This window comes from Periophthalmus magnuspinnatus, chromosome 6 (assembly GCF_009829125.3).
Source record: "Periophthalmus magnuspinnatus isolate fPerMag1 chromosome 6, fPerMag1.2.pri, whole genome shotgun sequence".
Classification (NCBI taxonomy): Eukaryota; Metazoa; Chordata; class Actinopteri; order Gobiiformes; family Gobiidae; genus Periophthalmus; species Periophthalmus magnuspinnatus.
The window spans coordinates 29,574,799-29,600,055 of NC_047131.1; the positions used below are offsets into that span (position 1 = coordinate 29,574,799).

At 37.9% G+C, this 25,257-nt stretch overlaps 1 protein-coding gene across 1 annotated transcript in view; it reads left to right on the forward strand.

Moving 5' to 3' along the window:
* The window catches only part of furinb (furin (paired basic amino acid cleaving enzyme) b), a 132,679-nt gene that overhangs the window by 92,724 nt on the left and 14,698 nt on the right, over window positions 1-25,257 (forward strand). The window contains exons 7-9 of the mRNA XM_033968134.2: window positions 4,057-4,145; window positions 10,166-10,338; window positions 18,303-18,515. Of these exons, the coding sequence (XP_033824025.1) occupies window positions 4,057-4,145; window positions 10,166-10,338; window positions 18,303-18,515 (475 nt within the window). The remainder of the gene's footprint in view (window positions 1-4,056; window positions 4,146-10,165; window positions 10,339-18,302; window positions 18,516-25,257) is intronic.

Below are 25,257 nucleotides of genomic sequence, written 5' to 3' on the forward strand. Positions count from 1 at the left end.
ATATTTTACATCTATGGAAATGTATATGTAATATTTGTAACTTGAATAAGAAATAAATACGGAGACGGTTAATGAACAAGTTAAAAAAGTTGGCCCTTTGAGAGTGACCGTTTTGCTGATGTGGCCCTTGATGAAAATGTGTTTGACGTCCCTGGTCTAGAGTATAAAGAGACAAATGGATAGTCATCTATGAGTACAGGACTGCTGCGTTTTCAACCAGTTCTTAAGGGTTTGTTTGAAGGTTGAGTCGTGTCCACAGTTTCTAACGTGCTCTGGTCGTGTGTTCCATAGTTTTCAGCCTCTGACAGATGCCACAGTTTAAAATTTAGTTCTGCGCCTTTGTATATCGCAGTCTCCTCTAGTTAATGCTCTGGTGTTTATCCCAGTATTACTTTTTTTATTAATAAAATCCTTTAAAGGTGGAGGAGCAAGCCCATTTAGAACTTTAAAAATGAGACAAGCATCCAGGAACATCTGATAACTTTCAAAATCTAAGGTATCGTACTTCCTCAAAATGTTACAGTAATGATATTTTAAAGACTTTTTTATCTAAGGCTTTCAGAGTTTTCTTAAACAGAGACTTTAACTGACCCCTAAATAGCTCAAATGGCGATGTAAACTGATAAATAAGGTGATTTCTTTCCACACAGCAGGCGACATGAGGTTTTGAAGTCCGGCAGTAGCTTTTCACGCAACTTCCTGTGTTTTTTTCCGACTTGTGCGAGCGTTGATGTGCAGTTTTCACCTCGGGGAAAAATACCTCCAAGTTTTCAAGGACCACATAAATGCAGCAGTAGAATCGATACTCCCATCCCTCGCAGCTTACACTTGAGTTATTCAAAATTCACAGCTATAACTTAGTATTGCCCGACCACCAAATGAAAACTCCACACGTTGTTGATTTAGCGTTGAGACTTATTTCCACAGGGACTGTACATTTAATTTAATCTGACAAGATGAAAATAACAAAACTACTGAAGTGAAGCGACTGACAAATCCAATTGAGTAATGGTTGCGGAGGTTGAAGTTTATCAATAGGTCAGTATTTGTGGATGCAGGGCCCAAGGCTGTTTGATAAGCAGATGGTGTCGGATAGGAAACCTGTCTCTCTCCTGACGCTGGGGACAGTTGTGAGGTATTAATGAGTCTCTCTGTGAATAATTCATGCATGTCGATATCGTCTCATTTCTAATTTGGACGGATCTGCCAAGCCAACGTTAGTTTTCTGTAGGTCTTTGTGTCGTTTCCCAGTCTTCGCCTCATTCATTTTTTATTACCGAGACACGGTTTGCACATCTTTCCACCGCAAAGCAACTGTAAATGACGTGTTAGCTTCAGCGTGGCTAGCCCATCGCTTTAGATAGATACGAGGCGGTGTCCAGCGGTAATCTGACCAGAACTGATCACCAGCGATACGTCTTCACACTTACGGCTTTTTATCCAGTTGACAGATTGAACGACTGAGGGATTACGCAGACGAATGGCTTTGAAATGTTATTATTAGTCTCCTCCTCCAAACTTACTCCCTTAATACACCTTTTGTTTTGTTTTAACACGAGAAAATTGAAATTGAAAGATCAGTGCATCAAAACATTACAAGAATTTCGAAGTAAAGCACCACCTCATGAAATCCTAATATTGTTATGAATCTCGCTTGTCGTCAGTTTTCCCAATATTTCCGTATTTGTTTCAGTTTCTGGCTGTTTTTCCTTCGCTCTCATTCTGGCTTTTTGGGGCTTATAGTAAATCATGAGGCATCAGACGAACTAGGAGTTTGTCAGCCCAGATGAGGAGGAGAAATGGGAGCGTGCAGACTTGTACTGTGCCAGATTTGCACGCTGCAGGTGTCATGTTGATGAATGTTTTCAGTGGCCCCCAGTATACAACACTATACAGCCGGAGCCTCTTGTGAAAGAAGGAAAGAAAGAGGATAAGTCTTTCCAGTGAGATTATGTATTTAAATGAACCTCCAGCCAGATTACGGTTCTGAACATAATTCACCCCCAGTGTAAAATTACCACTTTCTCATCTGTCTTTGTACTTTCTGATTTGATGTTCAGTTGGTACAGCATGTATAAAGTCAATAAAAAAAGTTCTCTCTGGTCTAAATAATTTGCCAAAAGTCTGTCTTATAGAGGGAAATGTAAATACAAATGTGCAATATTCATGTTATTTAAAAATATTGCAAATACAGCTGATTAAAACTCAAAATCAGCGTTGATATATTTATTTTCATGGCTCAGATATCGGTTTCAAGGTGTCGATTCAGCTGATATCTCATTTCGATCTATAAATTCGTGTAATAAAACTATGGACTGCCCAAAACGTCTCAAAATATTAAACTTGTATCGTTACAAATCTGTTCTGTAATTACTTTAAATTATAAATGACAGTTACAAAACACATTTAAATCATTTTTACCATAAGCTGTTTAAAAAAAAATCGCTTTTACGTTTGGTCTTTGCTCTGGTATTGGTTAATATCAGGTATCGATTCAGCTGATATCTCATTTTAGTCGATAAATTGGTGTAATAAAGCTATGGACTGGCCAATGTTTGCCCTAAATGTGTCAAAATATTAAACTTGTATTGTTAAAGCTGTTCTGTAATTACTTTAAATGACAAATAACACATTTAAATCATTTTTACTATAAGCTGTTTAAAGAAAATCTATTTTATTTTCAGTCTCTGCCCTGGTATCGGTTAATATCAGGTATCGATTCAGTTAATATCATTCATTTTGATCTATAAAATGGTGTAATAAGACAACGGACTGTCCAATGTTTGCCCAAAACGTCTCAAAATATTAAACTTGTATCGTTACAAATCTGTTCTGTAATTACTTTAAATTATAAATGACAGTTACAAAACACATTTAAATCATTTTTACCATAAGCTGTTTAAAGAAAATCTATTTTATTTTCAGTCTCTGCCCTGGTATCGGTTAATATCAGGTATCGATTCAGTTAATATCATTCATTTTGATCTATAAAATGGTGTAATAAGACAACGGACTGTCCAATGTTTGCCCAAAACGTCTCAAAATATTAAACTTGTATCGTTACAAATCTGTTCTGTAATTACTTTAAATTATAAATGACAGTTACAAAACACATTTAAATCATTTTTACCATAAGCTGTTTAAAAAAAAATCGCTTTTACGTTTGGTCTTTGCTCTGGTATTGGTTAATATCAGGTATCGATTCAGCTGATATCTCATTTTAGTCGATAAATTGGTGTAATAAAGCTATGGACTGGCCAATGTTTGCCCTAAACGTGTCAAAATATTAAACTTGTATTGGTAAAGCTGTTCTGTAATTACTTTAAATGACAAATAACACATTTAAATCATTTTTACCATAAGCTGTTTAAAGAAAATCTATTTTATTTTCAGTCTCTGCCCTGGTATCGGTTAATATCAGGTATCGATTCAGTTAATATCATTCATTTTGATCTATAAAATGGTGTAATAAGACAACGGACTGTCCAATGTTTGCCCAGAACATCTCAAAATATTAAACTTGTATCGTTAAAGCTGTTCTGTAATTACTTTAAATGATAAAAAACACTTACAAAACACATTTAAATCATTTTTATCTTAAGCTATTTAAAGAAAATTGCTTTTATTTTCAGTCTCTAATTGTCTGCTGATGCCTGATATTAACCGATACTGAAAATAAAGTATCGAAATCGGTATCGGAAAACAGAAAAAGCTGGATTGGTGCATCGCTAATCTAAAACTCTATGCGTAATCTTTCAAACTAGGGTTTAAAATGCACTTTAGTTCTTTTATTTAATTTTAAAATCCATTAATCTTTTGTGTAATACCTGAACCAAGACGGTCACAGGTGCAATTATCATATTTCTGTAATAAATCATTGTCATCTGGATAATCGGGGTCATTGTAGATGTATTTTTGTCAGTATCCGTCGCACGTAGCTCTTAGTTATTGCACCAGTAGGACACAGCTGGTTATAATTCATGGCCGAGCGGTGCAGAGGATGTAGAATCTGACTAAATATTTAAAAACATGTTTGTGCGCCTTTGTCTTTTTCAGACACGGGACTCGCTGCGCTGGAGAAGTTGCAGCTGTAGCCAACAATGGTGTGTGCGGCGTGGGTGTAGCCTACAACGCCAAAATCGGAGGTGAGTAAAGCCTCCCACTGCGGTTTATAATTAGCAAACAAAGAGAAAACAATGATTAACTTTTAATTAGGAAAGAATATGGTTCATTTAACGCTGCTATGTGTTTGAGACTGTTGCTTCAGATCACGTCTTGTGCTTCTTCTCTGGATTCTCTGTGCTCGTTTTGGCTGTTTTGAACATGTATTTTAGTTCCTCATTAAGCCCCGTACCCGCTCATCTCTGCTGCTCCGACATGACAGTTTGAAGCCCGACATTCTCCAGCCTGTGTCTGATCGGAACGCCGTTGGTCCTAGACACTTATTGATTCTCCACTTGTCTGTTACGCGGTGTAATTAATGAACATTTCAGCTAAGTGGGCCAGGTTGTTAGCTGAAATCAGGTGTAATTGGCATTTTGCATTAGCCCTCAACACATCATTTTTCAATTAGGTAAGACCATTTGAATAAAAAAAAAATGTTTTGCCAACACCTGTGCCTCTGTGATTCAGCTAAAGTCATTAAAGTCGCTGTTTGTTGTGACCGTAGACTGTTTAAAGACGTTATAGGGACGAATTTAGAGCTAAGTTCCATATTGGGAATTCTAATTTGTCTCATTAATGTTCATATCTTGATTTAAAACCCCCAGGATCACGCAGACTGGGTTAAAACGGACATTTTAAGACCAAAATGACGAGTCTGACAGCAGCAGATACAGAGAGAGGAGCCGTAGTTTTCCAATGTAAAGTGAATTGGAGCCAGGAAAAATGTTGTTCGGAACGTGGCGACTAGCAGGTTAGCTATGTCCATTTATATATACAGTCTATGGTTGTGACATGTTTTAAAAAGAGCTCACAAAAGCATCCATAGCATTTCGTATGAAGGAAAAATAACTAGATTTGGACTAAAACAGAATAACTCTTAAGTATTATTGAAGCGACTGATTTAAATTCACCGGTGTTATGAGCCCAAAGGCTGAAGGGAGCAAACTGTTCTTGTGGCACGAGGTTCTGTAGCCTCCTGTCCAAGGTGAGTGTCTTAAATAGTCCGCGTGTACAGTGTGAGAAGGGTCAGCTCTGATCCGACCTGCAGATCCCAGGGGTTTTCTCGCCTCATCCTCTCCTTCCCCATTTACTCAGCTGTCAGTCAAATGTGTCATATTAAGTGGTGGAGAGTAGAGGAGTGAGGGGAGGTAAACCTGACCAACAACGATCGCATCCTGCATCGCCAAAAGCAAAAACATTTTATTCCTTTGGACACTTGCGTAATTATTACACCTAGGGCTGGCTGTATTACGCTTTTACAGCATTTTTCACACTTGTCTAACCATGACACTGCCCAGGAAGGTCTCAAAATTTAGTTTCACACTTCAAACACATTATTCACAGCCATTTGTCACATGCTGTTCGAACACCTTCCGGGTCATTCGTGTTACACATGTTGTATGTATGTGCACGTGATCCTGCATCGGCAGAGTTTATTCTGGGACGATGATATTCCCGTCCAGGGGAGTCCTGCTCTTCTCCTTAATCTGATAAATGTGGCACCGTCTGAGGAGCAGCAGACCGGCGGATGGGCAGCTGGTGCCCCCAACACCGTCTCCACTTTCTTTCAGGAGGGTTATGTCTGTGCTTTTGTGCTGTCAATGCTACACCTGTGTTTGCTTCTTCTTTTGAGATCTGCACGGCATAATTTTTGGAGAAATTGCTTCTTACAAAACGTTAAAGGAAGTTGAATGTCATTTTGAAATATCACACCAGAAGTGCTCTCGCTGCCATCCCATCTGTGACCGCTCAACCCTTTGGCATTTTTCTGATGATATTTTGAAGCTGGCTGAATGCCTTCCTTTCACAGGCCTGACTTTGGTGTTGTTGTCAAAAGAACATAACTAAAGGTAACTTTTATCACCGGTACTTTGTCTCCTGTCAAAATGTGTAATTAACCACGCACGGATTCAGCCACAGCACCACTGGCTTTTTTCCTTCCACTCTCTCAAAACCAGCTCCCATTGCCAGAGCTGTGGGGGAACTGCACTCTCCAAAGGTTTAATAAGGCATGGAGAGTCAGCGGGAAGTAGATGAGAATTGTAATGCCTGTGATTAGTATTTGAGGCTGCAGTTTGGACGTAACAATCAGCAGACAAACAGTGCACTTATGTCGGTGTGTTTAGCCCCAGTCTGAGTGTTTTCATCTGCTCTGTATTCAAAACCAGCGAATACCAACGCCCACTGAGTAATTGCCACTTCTGATTATAATAAAGGGGGATATCCAGGTGACTCGGAAAATACAGAGGGAGTATGTCACATTTATATTGCGTTTGTAGCGTGTTCCTGATTAACCCTCCTTTGCCCTTCCGCTTTTAACAATTAACAACATGACAATTGGCTACGCTAGTTAAATAGCACCAGGACTGACACGATAACCTAAATATGACACCAGAAATACCACAAATATAGAGCTGTTCCAATGTTATCGTTTATCGGGATCATTTTATCTAACAATATGAGTCACCTGTGACATTAAAAACTGAGATACTTGAACTTTTAGCACAAGATTTCATGATTGTCTAAGTTTAAAAACTGTCCGACATTTGATAACATAACATTTGAGCTTTACAGTGTTGAATAAGTCACTTTTAAGGCTAATTATTGGCTCATTCTGCTCCATTTGTTGCAGCTCAGGCCTTTTAATGAGACTTAATCTTAATAAAGTAGTTTCAATATTATCGTTTATCGGGATAATTTTATCTAACAATATGAGCCAATTCAACATGTTTTATTGTGACAGGATTAGAAAAAAAAAACTTCATAACACTTGTGACATTAAAAACTCAGATACTTGGAACTTTTAGCACAAGATTTCATGATTGTCTAAGTTTAAAAACTGTCCGAACCTGCAGGTCTGTCACGATTTTTACTAAAATTGACTTATCGTTCAATATATTGAAGCTAGAACAATATATTTTAGGGCTCAGTATTTATCATGGGTAGTTTTTCTTTGCAAAAATGTGAAGATTTTTGTTATTTCAGGTGTAAAACGATAACATTTGAGCTTTACAGTGTCACTTTTAAGGCTAATTGTTGGCTCATTCTGCTCCATTTGTTGCAGCTCAGGCCTTTTAATGGAACTTAAACCATAATATTGAAACTACTTTAAGATTATCTGGATAATTTTATCCAACAATATGAGCCAATTCAACATGTTTTATTGTGACAGGATTAGAAAAAAAAACTTCATAACACTTGTGACATTAAAAACTCAGACAATCATTAAATCTTGTGCTAAAAGTTCAAGTATCTAAGTATAAAAACTGTCCGAACCTGCAGGTCTGTCATGATTTTTACAAAAATTGACTTATCGTTCAGTGTATGAAAGCTAGAACAATATATTTTAGTGCTCAATGTTTATCGTGGGTAGTTTTTCTTTGCAAAAATGTGAAGATTTTTGTTTTTTCAGGTGTAAAACGATAACATTTGAGCTTTACAGTGTTGAATAAGTCACTTTTAAGGCTAATTATTGGCTCATTCTGCTCCATTTGTTGCAGCTCAGGCCTTTTAATGAGACTTAATCTTAATAAAGTAGTTTCAATATTATCGTTTATCGTTATAATTTTATCTAACAATACGAGCCAATTCAACATGTTTTATTGTGACAGGATCAGAAAAAAAAACTTCATAACACTTGTGACATTAAAAACTCAGATACTTGAACTTTTAGCACAAGATTTCATGATTGTTTAAGTTTAAAAACTGTCCGAACCTGCAGGTCTGTCACGATTTTACTAAAATTGACTTATCGTTCAATATATTGAAGCTAGAACAATATATTTTAGTGCTCAATGTTTATCGTGGGTAGTTTTTCTTTGCAAAAATGTGAAGATTTTTGTTTTTTCAGGTGTAAAACGATAACATTTGAGCTTTACAGTGTTGAATAAGTCACTTTTAGGGTTAATTATTGGCTCATTCTGCTCCATTTGTTGCAGCTCAGGCCTTTTAATGACACTTAATCTTAATAAAGTAGTTTCAATATTATAGTTTATCGCAGTATTTTTCTGTAGTGATATACCGTGTTTTGAAATGTGTTACCGTGACAGGCCTACGTGCCACAACTGAAATAAAAATAAGAGCTTTTGGTTTATTTTGCTTTTCAAAAATGGAACGTGTTTCAAGGACGTGCAAAATTGGATACTCTGCTGCCAGAAATGCAATTTAATCATCTGGTGATAAACATTTATACTCACATCTGCTCCTGTTTTGAATGTTTTAAATTGACCTGTGTACTTATTTGTTTAGTCTGTTTTTTTGTTTGTATTGTTATGCGTTTGAACAGGGCGCCCATGAAAAGGAGAGTCTGAGTGCTCTCATTGGGCTCTTTCTGTATAAATGGAGTTAAATGAAAAAGATAAAAACTCATCAGCAGCACAGTACTGCACATACTTTATATATTGTGTTTTGTGTACGTGTTGCTTTCGGTCGCACTTTTCACCAATGCAGATTTCTAGTTTGTGAGTTTTTTTAACGAACGATGGCAGTAAAACTCTTCTGATTCTGAAAAATATAAAGTGTACCACATATCACGTATTTTCTTTTCATTTTTTTGGCGTATATTAAATGGATGAAGACTGTCTCCTTGAAATTAAATGTCTTATATTACACAAACTTGACTCTTATGACCCTTAAATCGTGTTTTTTTTTTCATTCACACATGTTTGAGTAACACTTTATTATCAGTCTGTCTACATCTCCAAAGCTCAACCTTGTGTTAAAGACGCAAAGATTCTGACGTTCAAGCTCAGAATAGAAGCGATGGCACGTTAAAGGTCTGATATTACGCAAAACTGACTCTTATGAACTTTAAGTCATGTTATAATGTGGCGTATCAAAAACAGACATGGAGTTGTGTTTTTTTTCATTCACACATGTTTGAGTAACACTTTATTATTAGTCTGTACATCTCCAAAGCTCAAAACGCTCTGTTCCACCTTGTGATGTCATGAAGTGTTAGTTTTCAAGTTAACTGCTTCTTTATCTTAAGTTCAGTAGAGATTGGCAAATCCGGGGCGGAAATTATCCAAATTATTTTAGTGAAGGTGTACGGCGTTTATCCCGAAAGTCGCCGTTAGACTCGTGGTTGTTGACTTTCCATTACCGTAACTCCGCAACCAAATGTTCTTCATGTAAATTTAAACGGCGTCTCAAAGCAGAAACATGAGGCTCTTTAAATATGTTACTTTTATTACGGTAATGTGCTTATGATGACGACCAGTCAGAGCACAGGTGCCGCCGAGATTCTTCCAGTCAGTTATTCGATGCATCTAAGGAAAAATAAGGATGGATGTGTAAAATAGAGGTAGTTGTGTGAAAAAAGGCAAAGGTACACGCTGATACTTCCTTTAACATGATTTTTATGGCTATAGTGGCGAGCTATACTGGTCTGATGTTATATTAGAGTCTATTTTTAGTTTATTTTAAAGTCTATTTTTTAATTATTTTAAGCTGTTTATCTATTATCTTGTTTTATTGCATGTACCATTTTCCTTCTGTTCTTTAACTGTGCGGTGCAATACTGGAATTTCCCCAATTTGGGACTAATAAAGGCAGATCTTATCTTATCTATAATGTGCTCAATCCTTAAAGGGTTAAAAACACAGCAGAGCGCTTATGTATTACCACATGACAGTTTTGTTTTGCTTTTCTGAGAGAAGAACTCCGCTTAAATCTGCAGGGTTTTGTGTGTTAAACATGTGTGAATGAAACAAAACACAACTCCAGGTCTGTTTGTGCTCAGGAAACATCATAACATAGATAAAAAAAATGGCGTAATATTGGCCGTTTAACCGTCTAACAGCTCTACGATATGGTACGGCGGCAGACAGTAAAGCAAGATTGGCGCACATTTCTATATCTTGACATGTTTTATTTAAACCTCTCATTTCTCTCCCAAAGTCTGACTTGTCTCTTGCAATTTGAAGCTGAGATTTTGCCCACCATCTGTCCCTTCTCCACACTGCTCTCGCCCTAGTTAAAAATATTGTGTGTGCTTTAGGTGTTCGCATGCTGGACGGGGAAGTGACAGACGTGGTGGAGGCTCACTCGCTCAGTCTCAACCGTCAGCACATCCACATCTACAGTGCCAGCTGGGGCCCGGAGGATGATGGGAAGTCTCTGGACGGTCCTGCCAAACTGGCCAAAGAGGCGTTTCTCCAGGGAATCACTCAGGTCAGGACGGCTCTCTGCTTCCAGGCTCCAGCTCATCGAAAAATTTCACGCTTTTATAATAATTACGGTTTAATTAGCCTGAAAGCTTATATAAAGATATAATGAACAGATGGGATATTAAGAATGATTCAGGCTTAGTAAATACTTAATTAAGAGATTAGAGTTAGGAGTTTGGGTTAGAGTCTTAATAAAGTACTATATAAACTGGAAAGCTACGAAGTACAAGTAGTAAAAGTACATTTTTAGGGATCTGTACTTTACTTAATACATTTTGCAGTGGAAACTTTTCACTTTTACGTCACTACATTTGAAAACAGGTATGTGTACTTTCTACTCCACTACATTTTCTAACTAGAATGAGAAATTAAAAAGTACTTTTCATATGATTTGAGGGGTTATTTTGACCATGTTCAAGTTTTGGCTTTGAGCAAAACAAAAATAAATACACAAAATTCATAAGAAAAAATAAGAAATTGATTTGTATTGTTAGTGTTCACCAAAATATGTATCATTTTTATTCAATATCACCACATTTAACGCTTTAACAAATGAACAACACTTGTACTTTTTACTCTTAAAGTACATTTTTAAACGGGTACTTAAATACTTTTACTTAACTAGATTTTTTTCATGTGATACTTTTATTTGAATAGCTTTTTACCTCTGTATCTGTACTTTTACTACTCCTTTTACTTCATTCATTTCATTTCATCCACCACTGGCTGGAATCATCAAAACTATTTCTTAATTAAGTCTTAAGTAAGTCTCTCTTCATGCTTTATTAAGACTCTGAATATTAGTTATTAAAACATGTTGCCAAAATATTTAACTGCACCAAACGTCCAAATCCAAACTCAAATTTGAGGAAAACATGAAGTTGACCAAACTCCAGTTATTATTTTTTCTGCGTTGGACTAAATATTTAATGAAATGAAAAGATATTATCTCATATTAATGCAGTTACTTCTCAGTTGTCAAAGAGTTTAAGCCGAACAATGAAACGATATGAGATAAAGTGAGCAACGGCGACACTTGAGACAGAACAAAGAGTCAGAGCGCAGTAATTACAGTATGAAATAATGAAACCGATGCTTTTTAAACTGTAGAAATGCATCACACCTAGATTTATTTTTTAGGTTTTTTATGGACAATGCTGTTTAGAATCCAGACAACCCGATGGACGATATTTTTGGGCTGATATACAAGGCTGATTTTCATTATTTTGCTCAAATCACGACTCAAAACTTACCTGTTCAGACCGTCCTACGCCACATAACCAATCACACAGTTGTTTTTTTTTGTAGCTTGTTTTGTACAGTGTCCTTGGGTGTTTTGAAAGGCGCTTATGAATAAAAATCTATTATTATTATTTCAGCTTTATTAGAAATTCTCCCACAGACTTTTTTTTTTTTTTACCACACTTATAAGAGCTGTATAGTCAGGTTTAGTGCATCTAATGTGTCAGAACGGAGCTTTATGTGTCTGCTTTAGGCTGTAACTAGGCAGCCCGTATATGAGATTTCAGGCCGGTGAAAAGTGCAAATATCGGGTCTATCTCTAATCACATCCCACATGTAAAATGCTCCACATACGAAACACTAAAGCGGAACGTTAGAGCAAAGTAACGCATCAGTGAACAGGGGTGATAACAGACATTTTTGGTTCGAGGAGCGATGGCGGTGCGACGTTCTTCAGTGAAAATGTGCGTTTAACATGTTAATTAAAATCCTTTGGAGGCGAGCGCACCATCAGTTCAACTTAAGCGCGTCCACGTGAGCTCCAGCTGGCGAATAGTAGCATAATAATAGCCTCATCATGATAATATAGTTATTGAATTTATGATTAGGTATCGTTACAGCTGTCTTCAAGATAGGTGTGACTTCCATCGATTTACTGGTTTCAAATGAAAGATTATCACCTTTTATGGTCTTATAAATGAAGGGGAAATTAATAAAGGTAAATTAAATATGAAATGAATAAAAGAAAATGAGTCAAGTAAATTTTCTTACGGGTATTACAAACACAACAGTACCATCTAGTGGTCAAATAAGCGAACTGTAACATGTATAATCATCCGTAAACGCGTACACGAAGCATAGACAATGAACTGAATGTGTCTGGTTTGTTAACGTAAGATATTAACAGTTGATCAGATAAATAAAGCATAAAAAACAAGCTAACAGTTCTTTATCCTCGGTGTCGCTTCGGAACAACTCCACCAACTCTGGAGGTAGATGAAGCGCCGCTCTGGACGTAGATGTCTGTCATACTGGTACGCAAGCCTAGAGTGTCCTCGCGCAGTCGTCAGTGTCACAATAACGACGATGTGAAATTATATATTTTAATAATTTCACATAGAAGTCGCATCTGAGTATAAGTCGCACCCCTGGACAAACTATGAAAAAAGTGACACTTATAATCCGGAAAATACAGTAGTTTGCCCCATGTAGAGCCTAATCTGGAATTTGTATTTATTTTTTTAAATTTTAGTCTCATTTTGTACACTTTATGGTCACCGTTTGAACATTTTAGTCGAGAGCCCAGTGCCCCCTCAAGCCCCCCACCTGGCGCCGCCCCTGTCAACGAATACCCCGCTGTAGCGTAGAGTATAAAACCAATTAGATTATTTTATTTTAGTTTACATGTTTAGGATTAAGTAGACTACAGTACAACATTTGATCATTTAAAATCTGTCCTTGTCTGTGTAAGTTAAAACATAAATACATAGGAAAAAATGTAAATGACAAATGAAATATTTAATGTTTAAATACCTTCAGATGCGGTGAGGATCCTGCAAATCCTGATCTCAAACCTGCTCTAGACCAGATTTGGCTTCCTGAACTAGTTTCCATGGTGATTCAGTCCTCAAGAGACAAAGATAAAGATAAAATAAGCTATACCATTGAAAGACGTAAACACTTAAAAGTTCCTTAAAAGTCTCTCGGAGTATCCCCTCTGACAGTTAAGCCTGAAAATGGCCGAAACGATCAATCAAACTGCACCGGGGAGACGCCTGGTACAGGAGGTGTTGTGTGTGTGTGTGAGTGTTGTGTGTGTGTGTGTGTGTATCGAACAGAGAAATAGTGGAACTGACGCTGTGACAGGCCCGGCTGAGGCGAGCAGCGCAGAACAGGCAGCCAGCACAATCTGTAACAAAAGGAACAGGAAAACAGTTGCACCGTCTCCCAAAGTCTGACACAAAACACTGTTACACGATCGTGCAGTATTTTTGCTGCCTTGTTATTTCTGCTCTAGTTGTGGGGTTTTCCGAAGAACGCTAAAACGCTAAAAGATTTTAGTTCTACATTTTGCAAAATACCTTAAAGGGGCCGTGTTACGCTACGTTCTGATCTGTGTATTAATGTTTCCTCATCAAAAACATGCCTAGAGTTGTGTTTTGGTTCATTCACACATGTTTAATACACAAATCCACATACAGTGTTCTCTCGTTTATCGTTTTGTTCTAAAAAATAACCCGCAATAGGCAAAATCCATGAAGTATCAGCTGTATTTTTTATAATTCTATCTGTTTTTTGCTGTAAAACCCCTCACCACACACTTTATACACTTTTCTCACACAGGCATTAACATTTTCTCACATTTCTCTCTCGTTTAAACTCTCTCAAAGTTCAAACCTTCGTAGGCGTCTTTGTCGGTGCAGAACGTTTCATCGACATTGTGGGTTTTGTCGGGGAGAAAACAAATTGCAAACGTACAGCACTTCAGAGTCACACTGCGATCCAACGTTTATGTAAGTTTGTCTGAACACATTCTGTACTGGACAGGAGACACGGCACGGAGGAGACTGATGGACAATGGTCTACAGTCCAACAGCCAATCAGGACACACAACACAATGGTCTACAGTCCAACAGCCAATCAGGACGCAGAACACAATGGTCTACAGTCCAACAGCCAATCAGGACGCACAACACAATGGTCTACAGTCCAACAGCCAATCAGGACGCAGAACACAATGGTCTACAGTCCAACAGCCAATCAGGACGCACAACACAATGGTCTACAGTCCAACAGCCAATCAGGACGCACGACACAATGCTCGTTTATACCCTATAAAAAAGCATGAAAAATTCCACACACAAAAATCTGCGAAACTGCGAGACCTCGAAAGGTGAACCGCGATATAGTGAGGGACAACTGTATTTGGGCTCTTGAGTTCTTCTCTCAAACACAAAACACTCTGTCCCACCTTGTGATGTCATCATGTGGTAATAAGGAAGTTCTCCAGTGTATTTTTAACTCCATACTTTCACTAGCATCATTTGGATGATTTCAGCTCTAGAATTGCCAATCTCCACTAAACTAAAGGTAAAAAGGAGCTGTTAACTTGAAAACTACCACTTCATGACATCACAGGGTGGAACAGAGCGTTTTGAGCTGTAAAGGTGTACGCAGCCTAATAATGCAGTGTTACTCAAACATGAAATGGAACAAAACACAACTCCAGATATGTTTGAGGAGGTAACAACATTGTAACATGGCTTAAAGCTCACAGGAGTCCGTTGTGTGTAATATGGGACCTTTAACCAGTTTTTTTGCATCATAGTTCAGTCGCTGACCTTTAAAATCCACGCTTTCCTGGCCTCATTTGTAGCCGTTTGTGGTTTGGTGTGTGCGTCACAGCTCCAGTCCATTTCTGCTGACCTAGTATCAAGGGAATAAATTATGCAGAAAGCGTCAAATATAGCCATTCTTGTCCAGTCTGTGGGTTTCAGAGTGATCAGCACCATCGCCGGAGGAACTGAATGGTCTAAACAAAATATTATATACCGTATTTTCTGGATTATAAATCACTTTTGTTTTTTCTTTTCATAGTTTGGCCGAGGGTGCGACTTATACTCAGACTTATATGCGAAATATAAGTCGCATCTGAGTATATTTTCTTCATTTTTATGCATTTTTTTGACACATACCCTGGAAAATATGGTAGTTTGAATGGTGAAAAGTCCTCAAAATGTCACCTATAACAGGAAAACCTATGAATACTAATTACTTCTGCTGTTGTACTACCCTGTGTTGTGTTATTGTTTTGGAAATGTTTCTCCCACATACTTTATTTTACACAAAAAAAAACATACTTAGCTCCAGAATAGAAAAGCCCACACGGACAAAACTGTACAACTGACTCCCAACCAGCACCTTGAATGTTTTTCTTCCTCTTTTAAAGGAGGGCTGAGGTGGGCGGCACAACATAACCTCATGTTTGTGCTTTGAGCTGCAGTTAGCAAGGCACAAAAATATAAAGGCAAACGTATAAAAGGACAGAGGAGCAGGTCAGAGCTTATAGGAATGTATCGCTAATCTAATCGAAGACTTTCCCACCGTGGTATATGGTCCTTTGAGATACTGAAAAGTCGTTAATCTAATCTGGATTAATGGTCCATCTAAGTAGATAAAACGCATTGTTCATTCCTACATTTCATCATTTTTAGCCATAATGAGTAACTGGAGGGTTGAATCAGTCCCAGCTGCGAGGAGACTACATCTGGGACATTTGCCAGAAAAAGCAGCATAATGTCCCCAGCTCTGTACAGTATAGTATTGGCTCTTCGAATCGTTCTTTAATTTGTTCAAACTGCTTACATTCCCGGACATATAACCCGCTTTCTTGCATCTCTGAGAATATATCCCTCAGTCGCTAACTTTTTACAATAGCAAAGTTTGAAAATATGATGATATAGACTGTGTAATCCTTCAGTCATCCAGGTGTGATCCGTAGCAAAAGTAAAATTAAATTCTGTCAACGGGCCAAAAGGTTTAGAGCAGGGGTTTCAAACTCATTTTCACAGTGGGCCACATCAACAAAATGGTTGCTTTCAAAGGCCCAGATGTAACTGTAAGATAAATGTAACTAAATGTCACCAAATGTAATGTAAAATAAACGCAACAACTTTTTAATCTTGTTAAATAACCATTTCTGTATTTATTACTTATTCAAATTACAAATATTATATATAGATTTGCATAGATATGAACGAAATGGCTGTGTAACTGTGTATCTCCTGAAAAACTGATATTTTAAGACTTTGTCGCGGCCACATAAAATGAAGGGGCGGGCCGCATTTAGCCCACGGGCCTTGGGTTTGACACGTGTGGTTTAGAGTGAAGACGTTCATCTTTAGCTTTGGTCAGACGACTGGTGGACCCTGTCTCCTATTTAGATAAGATAAGATAAGCCTTTATTAGTCCCACAGTGGGGAAAGTCCAGTATTGCACCGCACAGTTGAACAAAAGGAAAATGGAACATGCAATAAAACAAGATAATGGATAAATAGCTTAAAATAATAAAAAAAATAGACTTAAAAATAAACTAAAAATAGACTCTAATGTAACATCTCCATAAAGTGACTTGAGTAAATCAAAATGAAGAAAACATTAGTGTCTAAACGAAATGTAATATACTGTATTTTCTGGATTATACGTCAGACTTTTTTTTCTTTTCATAGTTTGTCCGGGGGTGCGACTTATACTCAGATTTATATGCGAAATATAAGTCGCATCTGAGTGTATAATTTCTTCATCGATCTTCATCACGGTCACACTGACAACCTGACAACCGTGTTTTTTTTCTTCATTATTATGCATTTTTTGACTTATACTCTGGAAAATACAGTTGTTTGACTGGTGGAAAGTCCTCAAAATGTCGCCTATAAGCAAAAAGATGAAACCTATGAATACAAACTAGTTCTGCTTTGTTTTACTTGTTTGTACCTTATTTAAAAAAAAACAAAAAAAACAACATATTTAGCTTCTGTCAACAGGGCAAAAGGTTTAGAGTGAAGAAGTTTCACTGCTCATCTTCAGCTTTGGTCAGACAACTGGTGGACGCTGTCTCCTATTTATAAATCAAAACGAGGAAAACGTTAGTGAGCAGAGAAAATGACTGAACCGTATTTTCCGGATTGTAAGTCACACTTTTTTTTTCTTTTCATAGTTTTGTCCGGGGGTGCGACTTATATGTGGAATATAAGTCACATCATATATAATTTCACATCTTTCACATTAGCCGCATTTTTTTCTTCATTATTATGCATTTTTTGACTTATACTCCGGAAAATACGGTAGTTTGAATGGTCGGAAGTCCTCAAAATGTCATCTATAAGCAAAAAAAGATGAAACCTATGAATACTAACTACTTCTGCTTTGCTTTGTTTTACTTATACTCAGACTTACACGTGGATTATATTATATACACTTTTTTTTTCTTTTCATAGTTGGGCCGGGGGGAGCAAAGTTTAAAAAAATATGTTGATATAAGACGTTTTGCTGCTCATCTTCAGCTTTGGTCAGACAGCTGGTGGACACTGTCTCCTATTTATAAATCAAAACAAGGAAAACATTAGTGAGCTAGTAAGCTAACAGACGTGAGAGCTCTCAATGATTCTGCAAAATATGACTCACAGTTCGCACTTAGTTCAATAAACCTAGCCAACAAACGAATCTCTAAACAAATAGGCGTGTTAGTTTCAGTGTAGTTAGCTCCTCTCTTCAGATCGATGAAGCAATAAAGCCCAGCAGTAATCTGACCAGAGCTGGAGAAGCGGCTTTGATGAGCAGCGAAACGTCTTCACTCTAAAAGTTTTGTCCAGTTGACAGAATTGAATGTCTCTTTTGCTCTGACGTAAACTATGACAAAGGGCAGTCTGTTGAAAGGGCAATAAAATCCTCTCCTTCCCTCCCTAAAATGTCAAAATGCTATCGTAGTTTTCTTTTTGAACAGACAAGAAATGACAAGATGATAAAGAAATGTTCATGGGCCACAAACAATTATTCTCAGACACGTAGATGGAGCCCCAGTTGCAGCTCAGCCTCGGAAATATTGATAAAAAAAACACTGCTTTTATGGATTATTCAAATTACAACAACAATTGGCTGATATGTTTACAGATTGTCCCCATGTCTCTGACTCGTGTCTTGTTGTTTTTGTGTCTCTTATCTCCACAGGGGCGCGGCGGGCTGGGCTCCATCTTTGTGTGGGCCTCGGGGAACGGCGGCCGGGAGCAGGACAGCTGTAACTGTGACGGCTACACCAACAGCATCTACACCCTGTCCATCAGCAGCTCCACTCAGTCAGGGAACGTGCCGTGGTACAGCGAGCCCTGCTCCTCCACCCTCGCCACCACCTTCAGCTCCGGCAACCCGGGAGAGAAGCAGATTGTAAGTGTCGTTTTCCTGCTGACGTGTAAATACACTTGAGAGAAAAGTGAAGATACGTTTTGTGTTTATCCCCAAAGTGTTTATTATAAGTGCAACGCCTTGTGACAAAATAAGCCTGCTCCGCTCTATCTGAAGCTAATGATAAAGTATTTTTATTTCACGCCATCTTAGCAGTAATCTCCAAAAACAGCGCTCTGACTGGCTGCGTTTCAGCAGTGCACCCCAGTTTGACTTCACCGTCTGAAAAAAGCTGTTTCTAAGATGTTGTTTTGCCCCAGCACAAATAGATCACATAAGCAGCTCTTTAGGTCAAAATAAGTCCACTGTGTGCCGTCTACATTTAATTATCAAGCGTTTCATTGTCTGACAAACAGAAAGTACGCAGCTAACATGATAGTTGTTGTTAGGAAGTGCCAAAAACGCGCTCTGATTGGCTGCGTTTCAGAGGTCTACCATAGTTATAAGCATCTCTTTAGGTCAAAATAAGTCCACTGTGTACTGTCCTCATCTAATTATCAAGCGTTTAATTGTCAGAGAATCCAGACGTATGCAGTTAGCATGCTAGTTGTTATTAGGAAGTGACAAAAACCGGTCTCTGATTGGCTGTGTTTCAGAGGTCTACCGTATTTTCACTTCGTCGTCTGAAAAAAGCTGTTCTAAAGCTGTTGTTTCGCCCCAGATATAGGTACAGATATATTGTATAAGCAGCTCTTTAGGTCAGAATAACTCCACTGTGCACTGTCTCCACCTCATTATCAAGCGTTTCATTGTCTGACAAATGGAAAGTATGCAGTTAGCATGCTAGTAATTGTTAGGAAGTGCCAAAAACATGCTCCGATTGGCTTTGTTTCAGAGGTCTACCATAGTTATAAGCAGCTCTTTAGGTCAAAATAAATCCACTGTGCACTGTCTCCACCTCATTATCAAGCATTTAATTGTTTAAGAATCTGGAATTACACTGTTAGCATGCTAGTTGTTGTTAGCAAGTGCCAAAAAATTCACTCTTCGATTGATTGTTTCAGAGATCTACCATAGTTTTACATCGGCATTTGAAAAAAGCTGTTCTAAAGCAGCTCTTTAGGTCAAAATAAGTCCACTGTGCACTGTCTCCATCCAATTATCAAGTGTTTCATTGTCTGAGAATCCAGATGTACACAGTTAGCATGCTAGTAATTGTTAGGAAGTGCCAATAAACATGCTCTGATTGGCTTCCTTTCAGAGGTCTACCATAGTTATAAGCAGCTCTTTAGGTCAAAATAAGTCCACTGTGTACTGTCCTCATCTAATTATCAAGCGTTTAACTGTCAGAGAATCCAGACGTATGCAGTTAGCATGCTAGTTGTTATTAGGAAGTGACAAAAACTGGTCTCTGATTGGCTGTGTTTCAGAGGTCTACCGTATTTTCACTTCGTCGTCTGAAAAAAGCTGTTCTAAAGCTGTTGTTTTGCCCCAGATATAGGTACAGATATATTGTATAAGCAGCTCTTTAGGTCAGAATAACTCCACTGTGCACTGTCTCCACCTCATTATCAAGCGTTTAATTGTCTGACAAACGGAAAGTATGCAGTTAGCATGCTAGTAATTGTTAGGAAGTGCCAAAAAACGTGCTCTGATTGGCTTCGTTTCAGAGGTCTACCATAGTTATAAGCAGCTCTTTAGGTCAAAATAAGTCCACTGTGTACTGTCTCCACCTCATTATCAAGCATTTAATTGTTTAAGAATCTGGAATTACACAGTTAGCATGCTAGTAATTGTTAGGAAGTGCCAATAAATGTGCGCTTATTGGCTTTCTTTCAGAGGTCTACCATAGTTATAAGCAGCTCTTTAGGTCAAAATAAGTCCACTGTGCACTGTCTGCGTCTAATTTTAAACCGTTTTATTGGGTTATTGAATCAGGAAGTACATGTTTAGCATGCTAGTTGTTTGTTGTTCGCTCTGGTCTCTGAGAGTTGTTAAAAGTGCTTATAAATTCATCACGGAATGCATAAGGTGAGTGAGGGTTACCTTTAAAATGAACTAGTTCTGTTTTTAGATATTTTTAAGACGGTACAAATCACTTCAAAATCAATTCTCTTCTCTTGTCTCTTTTTGGCAAACCTCCACAGTGCCGCTGATGACAAAAGACAAACACAATCCTACTAAACTCTCTTAAAAGCAGAATTGAAGAGTTTAAATCCAGGTTACAAACCCAGCATCCACGATAAGAACAGCCAACACATAACCCACAGTGAGTCAGGCTGACAAACACTCAGACACGCCACAAACTTCCTTCAAGGCTCTCGTCAGCTGAAAAAAAGACCTGCCTCCGGCTCAGAAAACAACAAGACGAACTGTAAATGTGCCACTGGAGCGGAGTCCTCTGAGGGATACTGCAGGCTCACAATCATGACACTGAATTTAATCTCTCATTTTAACCCTAAATGCATCGGGTCGTGTTTGGATTATATAAATTGAGCTATGCTGGTGACAGATGAGTTTTATGTAAATTGCGTGCTTTGTGGTTCGCGTGTTTCAATTTAAAAAAAATAATTTGAAATGGTGGTACACAGACAAAATAGGTGACCGAATAATAGCGGAGTTTATGCAGCGGTAACACTTCCATCTGCTTTATTAAGGCCTCTGCCGTCAGGAGCTTGTGTGTTGTTAATTTTCTCTCTTGCTCTTGTAACAAAGTGGCTTGACCTCCTCCGCACTTTATAGTTTATTCGAATCATGTTCAGACTGTGTTGAAATAAATCGTAAACAAAATGCGGACGTGGAGGTTCTCTGGATATTAAGGTCACATCACACATTCTGCGCCATATGGGTTTGTATTACTATTTGTTTCTGTTTGTAGCTCATATTTACTTATTTATTGTTAGTTGCCTGGGATCCAGAACGCACACTTTTCTTCAATACTGCACGAAGATGTGAGTCGGGTCGCTGGGGAATCTCGCTGTTTTCAAAAGGACGTGATTGACAGGTGGATTAGTCAATCAGAGGCATGCGTGGTCTGCCGTACGGGGAAAAAAATAAGGAAAAAAATATCACAGGGGGCTGAAAAAATGTCCATTTCTGCAGAATCATTGGGCAAAAGGACTAAATTCTTAATCTGAGCTGAGATAAATCTGATTTTATTTGTAAATCTGAAGTGACCTCCTTCGTTTTAACATGTGGCACGGAAAAAAGTAATTAAAAAAAAGAGTCCACGATCACTTTTGACCAGCGGTGGAACATAATGAAGTAAAAGCAGTAAAGTACAGATACCTACAGTACACATACTTTTTACTTTTACGTCACTACATTTGAGAGCAGTATCTGTACTTTCTACTTCCCTCCATTTTGAACAGGATTAAAAAGTAAAAGGATTTTTTCTTCTTGCCTGAGACCTGCTGAAAAAGGGTTTATTTGAGGGTTTATTTTTATCAACTTCATAGTTTCAGCAAACAAAAATGTACACATAGAACCGGCTAGAAAAACAAAAAAACAAAACATTGATTCAGTTGTTTCTGTTGAACAAAATTCAGCACAAATCTTTATCAAAATCACTACATTTGAAGCTTCATCATAGACCTCTAAATCTGCACAAAATACTTTTACTTTTTACTCTTGAAGTACATTTTTAAACTGCTTAATTTTTTATTTTTCCATTTGATACTTTTACTTGAGTTTTTGTTTTTCTGTGGTATCTGTACTTTTCAGAACAAAATCGAGTACTTTTTTGAGTTTTTTTCTTGCCGAGAAGGACGGTCTAAGGACAGGGGCTGCTCTGGGACACTTGTTGATTAATTTGCTTGTCTGTTTCTGTTTCATCGTTGATTTTCTAACTTTCTGTTGGTTAAATCATTTCTCACGTTCAGTCCTAAGAGGCGAGTGCTGCTGTTGTGATTTTGGGCTTCACAAAAATAAAATGAATTGAATTAAAATTAAATTCCACCGAGCTCGAGAGTCAACGGAGGAAGTAAGGACCAGATTGATGTCAACCTGTTTAAAAAATAGATCATTGTGGATGTGTCAGGCAACATTGTTAGACATTTACCCATAATGCCTCATTGTAAGCTTTGTAATAACCAATCTAACCAACAAAGAGGGAGCCACTCAAACACAAACTATTCCACTTATGGCTGAACGTTCTATGAAAGTGCATTTGTGTTTGTGTTGCTAGATTATCTCAATCGAATCAAAACAACGCAATAAGCAAATCTCAAAGACTGAAATGATTAAAGTCCCATTTATTTCCTCCACAAACAACAAAATATCTTGCCTCGTTCGACTTAAAAACCCTGTAGTTTAGATCTGCACAAACATGTAATTCTTCTATTAGTTTGTCAGTCTTTTTGTCACTTCTACCGGATGTGTTTGAACAAAATCCTATTATTAGAGCAAAACTATTCTACAAAATGGACTTTTCAGAGCTTTTTACCATGTTATAGTTGTTTCTGCTTCTCATTTATCATCTCAAATGTAATATAAGTCGCACTCCCGGCTAAACTATAAAAAAGTGCGACTTATACTCAGATTTGCGATGCGATTTATATGTCAAATATATGTTTTTAAATCATTATTATACATTTTTTGCCTGGTGCGACTTCTAAAAATACAGAAAATACAGTAATTTTAGATGAACATTGCAATTTAAAATGTGCACAATTGATAGGTTCACAACCTATATTAGAGTTCAAAAGAGAAGAGAAGACAAGAGAGATTATTTTGTCTCAATATTGAGGAGAAAGAGCGGAGAGGCAAAAAACCCCAGTTACAAACCACCACCCTCTCTGGGGGCCCAGACCGTCTTTCACCTCTTTTATTAAAGTTAGGAAACCCTAGTTACATACACATCTGAAGGGGGGGGGGGCAAGCAGTGTAAAAACATATGACGAAATTCACAGAGAAATATATTGTGTTTTGCATTTCCAGAAGGTCACAAAACATCCTCCCATGATGTTTCGGTTTCAGTTTCACCGTGACCTTCTTCCCGTGGGATCCTGCACTTTCAAAAGACATTTTCTGCAAGACTCAAGAACAAACATTAGTGCAGATTACATAGTTTACATAGTTGAAATGAATATAATGACTAAATAAAGTAGTGAACTGACTATAACTAATAGTAATGACTAATAAAGAGTGAACATTACATTACAGTACCTTTAAAATGAACAGTGAGATAACATAATATAACTAGAATATATATTTTGAATCCATCAACAATATAACGTAATGATCCACGAGTGACAAATATAATTATAGAGCAGACACAAGCACAGTATGTCTAATTTCAATCTCAAGGCTTGTCAGAAAACTCGCAATTTTGCATTTTTTTATGCCCTAATTTTTGAGATTCATCATTTGACTGAAGCAGATTTCATTTCCTCTAATACAAGGTTAGCTAGTTTTCTTCCCTTTGGCAGATTCCACATGAACAGGTCTGCAGCAGCATCCTTGGAATATTAAGATCAACTCGTAGTAATGCGAAAATGACCTTGTTCTGTTTTACCAAATGTGTCACAAATATTTTTAGAGCGCACAGCAGGTTGGTAGCGTTCTAGTTATTATTCTGTCTTGATTCATGACCTTACCACGACGGCCCCGGTGCCGCGGCAAAGTAAACCGGGGGAAATTCAGCATTTTTTGTGGCGCTTGTTGCCATGATAACTGCAGTTGCCAATTCTACGAGATGCTCCAACGGCGTTAATGTCCTGGCTGTGGACACTCACAAGTCACTAAAGCCAGTTTTTATTTGGAGTTGGAAAAGTCTGAAGAGCGTGGTCAGTCTGACACCATTAAAAGTGTTGAATGCTGAAGAACTCGTATCACAGCTTGTTCTGTTCACTCTTTGACTTTGCAAACGCACAGAGAAAGTCCAGTGGGTTAATAACAGAAAACAGAAAGTTAAGCAGCAGATGAAGAGGAGGGAGTTGTGACAAGAGCTGAAGTGATGAGGAGTCCAAATAAACAGCTCAGGCTAATATTTACTGAATAGAGGTGTCTGCTTTTACAATTTGAGCAGACTGAAGAGTTTCAACGTAACAAAATCTCATTTAATGTTTCATAAGATCATAACACCCATTGCGGTCCCACTTTATACTAACCACATTAATTACGTTTAATAAAAAATGCATTAGGTTTACAAAGTGTTTTTTCCAGACACTCACAGTCGCTTTAGAGTTTTCTGCATTATTCATTCATACCAACACCAAAACCAGTGGTGATAAGATACTATTGTAGCCACAGCTGCCCTGGAGCAAACGGACAGAAGTGGGGCTGCCAATCTGTGTCCAAGGCCCCTTTGACCAACACCAGCACTCACACACACACACACACACACACACACAACATTCATGTAAGATACCTGTGTAATCCCTCAGCCGTCCAGGTCTGATCCATAGTAAAAGCCGAAGTTAAATCTGTCAACTGCACAAAAAGTTGTAGGAGTAAAGACGTTGCTCATCCAAGCCACTTCTTTTGTTTTCTTTGTTTCCTTTGTTTGCTTTGGGTCTGAGGATGGAGTTATAAATCAGAGATAAATTATGTCTCAGGCCTCCGTTCTTGTTTAAAGGAGGATTGTCTTTCCTAACAAAAATAGCTTCTTTAACTCCTCTCTCAAACCATTTCTTTTCTCTTGCTCAGATCTGAACTTCACTGTCTTCAAAGGAGTGGTTAGTGTCTTTGAGATGTAGTTTTACAGCAGACTGGTGTCCTGAGCTGCTCTCACGCCGGTGTTGGTGCATCCTCTTATGTTGTGGCTGTTTAATTTCTCCAGTGT